Source organism: Lycorma delicatula, chromosome 12, assembly GCF_047948215.1.
Source record: "Lycorma delicatula isolate Av1 chromosome 12, ASM4794821v1, whole genome shotgun sequence".
In the NCBI taxonomy this organism is placed as follows: Eukaryota; Metazoa; Arthropoda; class Insecta; order Hemiptera; family Fulgoridae; genus Lycorma; species Lycorma delicatula.
This window is the reverse complement of record NC_134466.1, coordinates 39,854,241-39,866,981: the sequence shown is the minus strand read 5'-3', so window position 1 is coordinate 39,866,981 and position 12,741 is coordinate 39,854,241. Positions and strand designations below refer to the sequence as shown.

At 27.4% G+C, this 12,741-nt stretch overlaps 1 protein-coding gene across 3 annotated transcripts in view; it reads right to left on the bottom strand.

Annotated features, from left to right (window-relative positions):
* Window positions 1-2,274: 2,274 nt before the first annotated feature.
* The window catches only part of Nuak (Nuak family kinase 1), a 121,805-nt gene continuing 111,338 nt past the window's right edge, over window positions 2,275-12,741 (bottom strand). For 2 of the 3 annotated variants that reach the window (XM_075380484.1, XM_075380485.1), the window contains exon 18: window positions 2,276-6,941. In XM_075380484.1, the coding sequence (XP_075236599.1) occupies window positions 4,051-6,941 (2,891 nt within the window). In that variant the 3' untranslated portion in view covers window positions 2,276-4,050. Of the gene's footprint in view, window positions 6,942-12,741 lie in introns of all 3 variants that reach the window. The other variant, XM_075380486.1, reaches the window with a different exon arrangement.

Below are 12,741 nucleotides of genomic sequence, written 5' to 3'. Positions count from 1 at the left end.
TCTTAAATCTAAGTGTTAAGCTATATATGTTCAGATGTGGTGTGTTCTAATAAAGTGGTACTGTTTCATACTTTATGTTATTTTGAATTTGTTTCTACAGTACATAGACATACAACAATACAAATCATGGAGGTAACAGGATATTTTGTCTAATTATTTTTCTTTTTCCCAATTACTAAAGATGATAATTATTAAAAATTGAATGGGAAGATATTCATTAGTTTAAAAGAGATTTGAGCTAGATTTTAATCAGCAATCCTTAGATAAGGAAAGGTGCAAGTGAAAGAGCAAAGTTATGAACTTAAAATCAATAAGTTCTAATAAAAACTCAATTAAGCTATAAGGTAAAGTGTTTAAAATATTTATACAGAGTGTCCATAAAGTCTTTCCATGATTACAAAAATTTATTATAAAAAAACCATTACAGTTACAGCTGTGTGGTTTGCGGCAAAAGAAAGAAAAAAATATCAAGTTTTTTTACATCGATTTGTTTCAAGTAAAGGCAGAGTAGAGGGCACTGTAATCAATTTTTTATAAACTGGCGTCAATGTGTGTTGTGGCATCATGAGTCGAAATCACCAATTACAGTGCAGTGAAATATTAAAAGAGAAAACGGATAACCAGGACTGATAGCAAGGGTATCGTTGTGTGGTATGCAAAGTTTAAGGAGAGTGGAAATGTAGTTGACCTTCTGTGAACAGAGTGAGTGGCCATTTGTTAGTGTAGAGAAGGTTGAAGTTGTGAAGAAGTATTTCAACATAGCCCTTCCAAATCTACTCATAATGCATCTCATGAACTAGAGGTTCCCCGGTCAACACTGCACAAACTTTTACATAAGAAACCAAAGTTGTATGCGTATAAAGTTCAGATATTGCAACATCTATGATGGCCCTTATCGTGTTGCTTTAGCAACAGAGATTTTGCAATAGTTTGATGACAATGAATACCTGCAGCATATGTGCTTTTCAGATGAGGCTACTTTCCAAACCTCAGGGAAAGTAAACAGGCATAATGCAAGAATCAGGGACTCAAAAATCCGTACTTTACCATGGGAAAAATTAGAATTCCCCTAAGTGAATGTGTGGTGCAGTTTGTTGCACAACAGAATCACTGGTCCCATCTTTTTCATTGAGCAATCAATAACAGCTAACATTTACCTGGATACGCTGCAACACTTTGCTGTACCTCAACTAAATGACTTGCAACCTTGGGTGGTTTACTACCACATTGGGGATTACTAGTTCAATATTTTCTGAATGAATCATTTCATGACAGATGGATTGGGCGTGATGGTCCCACTCTCAGGCCATCACGATCACCACACATAACTCCCTTAGACTTTTTCCTCTGGGGTTATGTTAAGGATAGAATGTATGCAAATTAGTACATTTTTTATGGTAAAAAATGATAAATATAATATTACAAAAAATTCTAAATAATTACAAAAGACTGTAAAAAATGAGTATATGTTAATTATTAATATTAAATACATGTTTATTTAATAATGGATTTTGTTTCAGCTAATTGTAACTGGGTTAATTCATACGTGAGAGAATGCCTGTTGAACGTATAATTAAAAATAAGATTCTTATGAACAGACTCTTAGTCTGTGACAACAGGTGGTTCAGAGGAAATATGTAAGAAGTAGTAAACCATTCAACAGAATGATTTAATATTTAATTAGCCAAAAGTATTTTATTACTACCAAACTGTTTGGCAGTAATAAATGAGCATTGAGTTCATTCTCCTCTCAGGTAGGTCGTGCAGCTCAATCACTGTGGTCTCGTTTGAGACTGATAAATGGTATCAGTTTAGGGTTAGTGTCCATGTTAGGCGACGTACACCGATGTGAATGTCACTTGTGGCATTTGCATTGGTGGCATCTTGACAGTAGCCAGACTGAAATATGTCTTGAGGCTACTGAAGATGACCTCCAGTAAAGCCCCTAAGGAATAGGTACAGAGGGGGTGGCGTGGCAGTCGGATCCAATCACATGGTGGGTGTCTTTCCATTGGAGTCAAGATGCCAGACTCTGTGACAAAGTAATTTAATAATCAAATAGGACACAAAGAAAGAAATATGCTAAATGATTACTGAAATAAATATTAAAAAATTGAATGTTTCATAAAAAACCATTAAAAAACATGACAACCATTTTATTAAATAAAATTGGTAATTAGAAATTATCATAACAAAAAAAAGGAAAAACAAAATACTGATTATTAAAGAAATAAATAATCCTTACAAAATAAATAAACCAAAAAATATAACTCTTTTGCAAGTATTTAAAAATAAAATAACTGCTTAATAAAAAATACACCGTATCACTTTGGAAAATCCCAATCAAAAAGTTTGTTTAAAATGTCTAAACAATTGAAATTCATAACCTAGATTAAAGATATGTAATGTTCCACCACAGATGAAAGAGTAAGAAAATTGAGGATTTTTTGTGGTCATTAAGAATTTGTCATGAAAGAAAAGGTTATATATGAAGAACTCTATGAACCAACTAACTAATGGAATAAATTTAATTTAAGACCATATTAAAATCTATCACTTTTTTAAATTTCTTTTGTAATCTACTTATAGAAAAACCAACAATGATTATAGTAGACATTTTCAGATGATAATGTTTTTCCAAGTATGATTTTAAATCCAGTACTGGATAATGATGACAATTTTCTTTTGGAAAAAGTGGGAAATTTTTTCTTTGGATTGATCTGTTTAAACATTATTATGATATATACACAAATTTTAACTGGAAGCCTACTTTTTATAAATATAGAAGACACTACATTTAACTGTACAGATGCAATGAAATGATTCCTACACAACTCTTTTACATCTATTTTTTAACTGAAATAATGAACTACGTTACGTTTGAAAATGTAATGTTAACAGGTCTAACAGATTCTATGAACAGATCTATGAAAAAATAAACTTCTTGCTGAGAGCTGAAAAAAAAACAAGTTTTAAAAAGATCAGTATACAATCATAATTTTTGAAGTAGTACATTATGCAATGAGTCTCTAATTACAACCACTGATGCATGAGTGCGAAATAGGTTACGACACGACCTTGGTGAGTATCGTAAACTTCACAAGAGTGCATTAATGGCCAGTATAGAGTTGCACGTTGTATTTTTTCTACAGGTGAAAAAAATATTGGGATTATTGATTTAAATCGAGAATAGAATACACTGTTTGCAGAATGTTTTTTTTTTAATTTTTCAAAAAATACATTTCTGTGGCAACAGGTAATTTAGTCATAAGTTATTAGAATTTTCTTTAATATCGATCACTGTTAAAGGCATTTCTTTCTCAGAATAAAACGTAATCAACAAAAAGATAAACAAAATAATATAGAAACTTAGTTACCTATTGGTGTACTTTCAAATTAACCTCTGCTTGCTAACTACTAAATCAGATTAAAATCAAGGAAAAAAAAAACAGCCGATACGTTAAACACCTGTATCACAATGAAAATCTGTTTCATAATTACCCTCATTATGATACAGGTTCCAGCCAAGCACTTCAAATGCTATAATACAGCCGTAGAAAAAAAAAAAATTAAATGAGAGGTAAAACTGTCAGAGCAATTTAAAAATTTTTATTGTTAAAGTTATGGAATCTCTTAAAAAAATGGTATGCTGAAATTATATTACTGGAAAAACATGGCACTTTTTAAAAAATAACTTAATTTTCCATAATTCCTAAATATTTTCTTTAAATAAATTAAAACTCACAATATTACCATAATGACAAAAAAAATAAGTTTCAGCAGATATAAGTAACTTTTTCCAAAATGATTTGTAGATGTAACTCTGATATTGGGTTGTTAAAAGAAAAAAAATGTTTAAATATTTTAAGTAGTAAACAATAACATACCTGTCATATCAAATCTGACTGGACAGTAGCAGTTCAGGTTAAAAGATTACAATATTCAGTAAATATTTTTGCATTGGTATAGGAGCAACAATATTCATTTCAGTTATAGTTTTTCTTTATCAATTTCTAATAATGATAAAAAAATACATAACACGAAAACACTTCATTTTTTGTTATCATTAACATTAACATTGGTAGAGCTACTGCTAGGATTAATACTACTGTTATTATTATTATTTAAAGCCGAATTGATATCTGAATAATCAGCAGATGTAAATGACCTTCTATAGGTTGGTAAACGTGATCTACTAATAGACGCACCAATATTTAAATTATTTTGAACTTGAGATGGAGGTGTTTTCTTTTTCTTTAATTGATTAAAACGAGAATAAAAACTTTTTCGTCGAATTCTTTCACTAACTGACTCTTCATTTCCTGGATTCGCTAATGTAGTCGGTGACGTTGATGTAATAAAATCTCTCGCATCTAGATAATCAGAAGTAGCCGAATATGAATCAGAGTTATCATCGTTCGGTGATAAAAGCAATAAAGAATTATCATCAAAATTATTATCATATATTTCATCACAACTTGGTGTCGAATCAGCACTGCGATATGGTCGTGAAAATTCAAGTTTTTCTAATCCAGCGATTTTTAATAATCGTGTTTGTTGATTTGATTCAAGGCTGTTGCATTTTTTCATTGAATAGTCTTCTGTTAGATTTTCAGTCTTATAATTACTGTTAGTAATACTATTAAAATTATTATAATTAGGAGAAATGTCAGAACTGTATACGGAATATTTTCTAGAAGGTCCCTGTAAATTATCCATACATGAATTAGAATTAAATGTTTTAATTGATTTTTTTATTGGCGAATCCTCTTTTTTTGTAACATCATTTTCAATATCTTTATCACATTTACTATTATTATTATTATTATTACAGTTAGAGAAAATTTCAGTCTTTTTTTCATCAGATTTCTTAGTCATAGATTTTGTTTTCTTAATAAATTTCTGTATCGTCTTTACTGCTTCTGCATTTTTTTCATAATTAACCGATGCTGATCTTTTAGCTTTATATTTTTTAGGTACATTAGAAACATCATCCAGTGATACGGCACGTTTAATTAATGTCGATTCTCTATCGATAATATCGCATTCTTTCGGACCTAAACTACTTTCTCGTAATGCTCTGATAGTACTATCAACTCTACTTGATCTTTTCTTTTCACTTTTTGATGATGAAGGTAAAGTTGACATTGAGGCAGGAGACTTTATTTTTTTCTTTACATATGTACTTTCTTCTAACGGTGTATCATAAAAATCTGGGCGAAGAAATCTTGATATTCGATGAGTTTTCCTTGTTTTTATATTTTTTTCATCTTCATTATCATTATCAAATTCTTGTTTTATAACATCATTTACATTATTTATTTCATCTTGATCACGGATCTTTTGTGATTTAAAATCATCATTTTTACTGTTATTATTATTATTATTATTAGACTTTTCAAAAAATTTACCAAGTACTGAACGATCAGGTGTAATGCTATTATGTGAATGTTTACGTTCTTTTGTTACGGATTTCATATTGTTTGGTTTTTCATTATAACTTAACGATGAAGTACGTCTATAATTTGGTATTTTTGATGTATTTAATTTATTATCTGACATGCAAGATGGTTTTTTATCTATAATACCTGAACAACTAGAATAATTAGAATTAACATCATTGGCATTTAATGAATAAAAACTTTTTGGACGATTATAATGCATTGAAACTGATGGTGGATAAATATAGCCTGATGTTTGATAAGGTGATGGGCATTTTGGTTTTATGTATTGTTGGTATTGTTGTGTTGTTGGTGTACTGTTTTGAGAATCTTTAACATTATCTTCAGAAATTATGTTTTTATTATTGTTTATTATTGCTGATGCAAAAGAATTATTATCCATGTTTTGTTGATCATTTTCTTTAATCATTTGTTCATCTGGTAAAATATTAGTTTGACTTTTATTCTCATTTTCATGAGGATTATTAATTTTAGCAGAATTACTGTCATTATTACTATAATCAAATGATTCTTTACTTTTATTAGGACTATCAGTAACTCTAAAACCTCTTTTAAATTCATTTCTAAACTTTTCTATATCTTCAGAGCTGATCCTATCGGATAATGAACTACCAAAGAATGATGATGAATCTCTACTAAGTCTCCTTAAAGAAGATGTTGATAAATTGGATGATCTTGATGGATTTAATGTAGAATATTTTAAGGTATTATTATGATGTACATCGTCAATAAAACTTGATCTCCTTTTAATAATATTTAATGGAGATGAACTTTGTGAACGAAAATCGGTTCTAATCTTTTCTAATTCAGAATTATTATTTCTATTACGATTAGTTATGTTTTCAAGTAAAGAACTTCGTCGAAATTTTGGTATTGTTGAATTTAATGAAGATATTCTTGATTCAGAATAGCTGTTAATTGGATTAGTAGATAGTAATGAACTGTTCCTCGGAGATGTATCGTATTTTTTTTTATTTAAATTAATATTATTTTCATCAGTTGATTTGGATAATGACTTCGAATCTGAAGATTGAGAAATTTCAGATAAATCACTATAACTGTTTGTTGTTTTCATTTCATTTTTTTTCTGCAAGGTTTCAGAACATTTATTAGAATTCATTACATCGACCGATTCGGATTGAGAATTTTTTGCCGTTTTATAACTTTCAGATAAATCACTGTTGCTACTTAAACTTAACTTATCATCTGACCTTGTTGATATTGTATTCATTTTAGAATCATCTTTTGGAACTGATTCTCTTAAAAAATTTTCACTTATATTAGAAAGCTCTGTTCTCTGTGGAGAAATTTTTGTTTCATCTTTATTAACATTTTCAGATAATGATCGTAAATATTTTGAACGATATGGAGGTGGTTTTTCACTAGAAGTACGGAAAGATGTAGATCGCTGAGGAATTTTTGTATTTGAATCAGACTTTTGAGATGATGTTCGATGGATAGTGGATCTTCCAGAAAAATCTGTAAAAATAAAAACTAATTAAGTTACAAATAATATATCATCAAGATAAAATAAGAAATTAATAATAATACTTCAAAACTTACTTCTATAATATATTTTATATCTCAATCACTTGTCAATTGAAATCAGGAAAATATTTAAATCTCTATGGGAACAGGTATGGTTGCTCTTACAAAAAGCCTAAACCTGTTTTTTGGCAGCTACTTTATTTCTGATGGAAAATCAATTTAAATTTATTGAAAGACTTAAAAAATCCATAAGTATGTAATCAAATATTAAATAAGCTTTATTTTATGTTTAATTGTTTATATAATATTTATTAAAATTAAATTTTGTGTCTTATTTCCAAATGTTTTGAGAAGTTGGTTTGTATGTGTTGTGTATATAATTTGTGAGTTGGTTAAGAATGTATAAGTGTCTTGTAGCCAAGATGATTTGCAAAAAGTTGATTATATATACAGAGTTTTCTGGGACATATTCCCCAACTTCAGTACTGATTCAGAACACCAAAATTAGCAAAAAGATTCATATTGACATAAGTCCTATTTTGCTTAGTTTTCCTTCTAGATGCAAATGGGTAAACCTACTTTAATTAAATTTCGCAAATTTAAGACTAGGGTCTTATTCTACAAAATAAAATTTTTTGAAAACATCATCTTCCAAAATGTTGGCCACTTAATTTAATATTTTAATCTTTAATCTTCAATATTTCTGTAATTGTTTGTTTGGTAAAATTTACTTATTATAAAATTATTAAGGATTTTATTTTGAACAAAATAGCACCTCATTTGTAAAAATCTACTGACAAACAATAGAGTTATTGAAGACAATTAACCCGGCAGTACGCTTGTGCATCGTGGTGCAAATTAGTAATTTTTTTCCTGTTTTTATTTCCTCCACTAAACATAATAAAAATTATTAATAATAAATAATAGTAGTAAATTAATAAAAATTATCACATTGCATTATGATGAACAAGTGTACTGCTGGGTTAATTGTCTGCAATAATTCGATTGTTTCTCAATGGATTTTTACAAATGAGGTGTAATTTTGTTTAAAATAAAATTCTTATAAATAATTACAAAGATATTAAAGATTAAAAAGTTAAAATGGCCGCCACTTTGCCATCTTTAAAGGTGATATTTTAAAAATGTTTTATTTTATAGAATAGGACACTAGTCTTAGATTCACCAAATTTAAATAAAGTAAGTTTACCCATTCCTGAGAAATAATCTTTTATTAGATTATTTCTAATCTAATAAAGAAAAACAAAGCAAAATAGGACTTATGTTGATATGAACCTTTTTGCTCATTTTGGTGTCCTGATTCAGTATCTGAAGTTCAGGGAATACATCCCAGAACACTCTGTATACCTATGCTGGGCAGAGTGGAACAATATTTACCTGACATACTGGTATTACAAAAAAAATAGAATCAACTTTTACAAATGAACTTATTGAGACGAGATACATATAAAAAATTTAAACAACTGAAAATTTTTTTTAAACATGTGCAAAGCAAGGACTCAAAACACACTTTAACAATATGAAGTTACAGATGTACCAAATTTGAAAAAAATAACAAACAATTTTTTTTTAAACAAATTTTAGACACCATTAATAATAAAAGTAACGGAAAACGCACTGAAGATGAAATGGTAATTAGAATTACCATTAGAAACCATTTCCATTACCATTTTAGTTAATTACAATTAATTAGAATTAGATATTAACAAATGAAATAAATATGATTAAACATTTAAGTTAAAAAATATTTATTTCACAAAAATACAAAAAGAAGACATAAAAAAATTTCTTCTTCAAATTTCTGATGTGATCAGGTATATCATGAGTGTGCCTAAATTAGAGAAACAATTAGCTAAATAGATACCAAAAACTTACTAAATAGTAAATTTAACTGTGCCTAAATTAGAGAAACAATTAGCTAAATAGATACCAAAAACTTACTAAATAGTAAATTTAACTACTGTATAGGTGATATTCATCTACAAAATTTTAAATAGGAAAGAGATGCTTTTTGTATCAGATAAATTAAAGAAATTGATAACTAATGATAAAGAAATTATAAATAAAAATGATAACTAACATGGAAAAATAAAAACATTCCAAACTAAGCTTTGGTGTACAGGCCAACCCTTTTATTAAATTGTTTTCTTCAAAATATCTACTTACACATCAGAATTTACAGTACTAAATATCTTTAAAATTTTATTTTTTTACAAAATGCAGTACTAAGATGGTTCTTCATCTGAACAATTTTGTATGATTAAAACTATTTCCAAGAACTAAGTATAAGAAATAACTATTTATGGTAATGGTAAAATATACAAGATCTTTTGTGTGGCATTATAACAATCCCTTACCAAAATGTTTACTACTTTTGGAATCCAACTTGAAAGTCCTGTTTTTCAAGCAAGCAAGTAACTTCTGCTGAATTTCTTTTTATAGCATCAAAATGACAACCCCTTCAACTTAAACTTCATACTGGGCAAGAGGGAGAAGTGGCAGGTTCAGGGTGGGAGCAGTGATCATACTGTTGCAACCACAAAATATACATGTTTAATAATTTGTAGGCAGGAAATGTCTACTACAGCTTATTAACCTTCTGAGATTCTATTGACCATATGCTACAATTCAAGTCAGTTGTAAAGAATATCCTCCGTCAGGCACCTCAGAACATTACAGTAAAATTTTATGGAATCAGACTGACACAATATGCGCCAATACACATAGTTATAAAATTGCATGCAACACAGATCCTGGTTAGTACAAAATGATACCTGTGGCAAGATTGACTCATGAAGGTCACTGTTTGGTTGTACTGGGTTAATATGTTTTTTTAATAAATAATTAGTTCCTGAATTTTTTGTAGTGCTATCTAATAAGTCACATAAAACTATGTGTGAGATTTATGAAGTGAGCTAAAATAAATCAAAAGAATGAAGCCAAAATCACTTGACTTCAAAACAGAATTATTTCATAATAGATGAAAACATGTTAAAGAAAAAATTTAATCACCAAAAAATATGATACAGAAATTGAAAATAACAGCTTAAAAAATAAAATAAAAGAAAGTTGTTACATTTAATAAATAATAACAAACATGCAATTAAAATAGAAAGGAAAAAATACGGTTAAGTTATAATAACAAAGGATGCCACATATAAACAAATCAACTACAACATTATATAGTTTTTAAAGAACAGAATCTATGCACACAAGTATATACACAAACACACACACCTACACATTTAACAAAATTTTTGTTAATTGAAAAAAACAAATAATAAAATATTATTTAAATTTAAAAATTAATAAATTTTATAATTGTGTTCTTCAGTAATACGTTTTTGGGAATGTTTCAGTAATATACTTGTTTTTCTGTTTCTCTAAAATGACCATCAATTTTAATAAAAATTGAAAAATTTTTAATCCTGGATGGATAAAAATTTGAGGAAAATAAAAAGCATATGTTAGAACAATTTTATTCAAAACAAAATATCAAAGTTGTTTGAATCTAATCAAGTGGATTATCAAATAAAACTACCTGAATTTTTTTTTAACAATGAATATAATAAAGAATTTTATAAAAATACTAGAATTCCTGTTATGGCTTCACCTGCGCTATAGGTTATTTGTATTTCCCGTTGCAGTTAGGTATCACTTTTCTTGCCCTTCCTATCTAGCCAGGGGACTCTGCCCCCTGGGATTAAATTTGTACTTGTGAGAATAATAATGATAAATAAAAATTAAGGTCTATTCAATTTATAAAAACTATCAATGTATTGTAATTTCTTCAGAACAACAGTTTGGTCAGTACAGGACCTAGTAATTGGTTTTTAGATTTCTTGTCACGGCTTCACTTGTGAAATACGTAATCAGAATTACAAACATAAATTACCATCACAATTTTATCAAATCTCATAAAGACTGAATCACTAATGGTAGGATAAAACAGCAAATATGTAAAAAAAAAAGAGTTTTTGCTAGTACAAATTTAGTGATCTAGTGAATATCTTGTTTTGTGTAGTTGGAAATGGGGAAAATATGCAATCACTGTTCAAACATTTTTTACCTTTCTTCACATCTTTCAAAGTTGAATTATGAAAAAAAAAAACTAGAAATTTGATCTTAGATATTCACATGATTACACATACCAAAAATCAGGTAGAAAAAAAAAAGTATATTTCATTGATACTCAATTTTAAACCCTTTAAACTAGGAATTTCAAAAGATCCTTTCTTAGTGCACCCTTACACTGTAAGAACATGAATATAAATTTTCATCCATTTATCTTCTGTAATTTTTGTTAGAATTTTTGTAGATGAATCTGTCAGTCAGGACATGTTCTTATATATATATATATATATATATATATATAGAGAGAGAGAGAGAGAGAGAGAGATTATGAATAAAAAATTATATCATTATAAGTAATAATGAAAATATGATTAAAATAAATTTAAAGGTTATTTAACCCAAAAAATAATAAAAATATTTAGCACTAGAAATGGTGGCTGTCAATTTAGTTTTTTTCTGTAGATGATAGTGTTGTAAGAAAAACATAATTTATGTAATAAAATATAAAAATCAATCACTAATTCACATAGATATTATATATATATATATATATATATATATATATATAAACATAAAAATGTTATTTCTATCATATTTTGAAAACAACTATTAGACATATTTAGGGAAATATAAAATATTATTTTTAAAAAATAAAGATTTTTCCATTTTCTTCACACTTTTAAAATAAAATGATAAAGTTATTTTAAAAGTTATTTATGATAAAAGTTATTTTCTTTTAATATGATGAAGTTATTTTAAAAGAGTAAACTTATTTATTATTTTATACACTTTTAAAGTAATGAATGCAGATAGTTAAAAAACAATTTGGTAGAACAGATATAAAATGTTGCCAATTCCAGTCCAGGATTAAAAATTTAAAGTTTAAAAAAATTAAAGCTATCATCAGAAATTAAACTAAATTACTATTAGCCAAATTCTCAATTTAACTAAGCAGCAAAAAGAAACAGTTAAAATAAATTTAAATAGATTAAACTTATAAACATAGCCACAAATATTTTGATTAGAATCTAATCAGAATTGGCTACTTTAATTTGAATGTTACTTTACATAATTCTTAATGTGCAACGTAATCTATACTGCATAAGATTCCTTAAATTTTAGTGATAATTGATGGAAAGATTTTAAATGAGAGTGAAAAATTACAAAAAAATCTGAAATGTAGAAAAATCATAAAGATAGCAATGCTTCAAAAGAAGTAAATACTCAGATGGAAAGAAATACAATTCTAGAAGACGTTTTTAAATTAATTAATGATAAAAAAAAATTGTTCCTATGTTTATAAAAATTAATTTCATAAATTCGTTTTTACATTGACTAACAATCATAAACAAAATGATTATGACATAACAGCAGGGATATACTGGTGCAGGAACGGCATTCTGGAACTGCTTTTTGAAAGAAATAAAACATTATCCTTTAACATAAAATCTGTTTTAACTTAAAGTTAGGCTTACATTTAATTTTAACATTTAAGTATTCATTGTTACAATATTTCTTACTGAAAAATATTATCATTTCCTCAATAGTATGTGATGAAATCGTTAACAAATGTTCGTATATTAAATGTTTTTGTGGATAATAAAATTGTTTGGTTTGATTCCTAACCCTCACTTCACTTTTATTTTTATTGATATATATTATTAAATTATGAAATTATAAAAAATATAAGATAAATTAT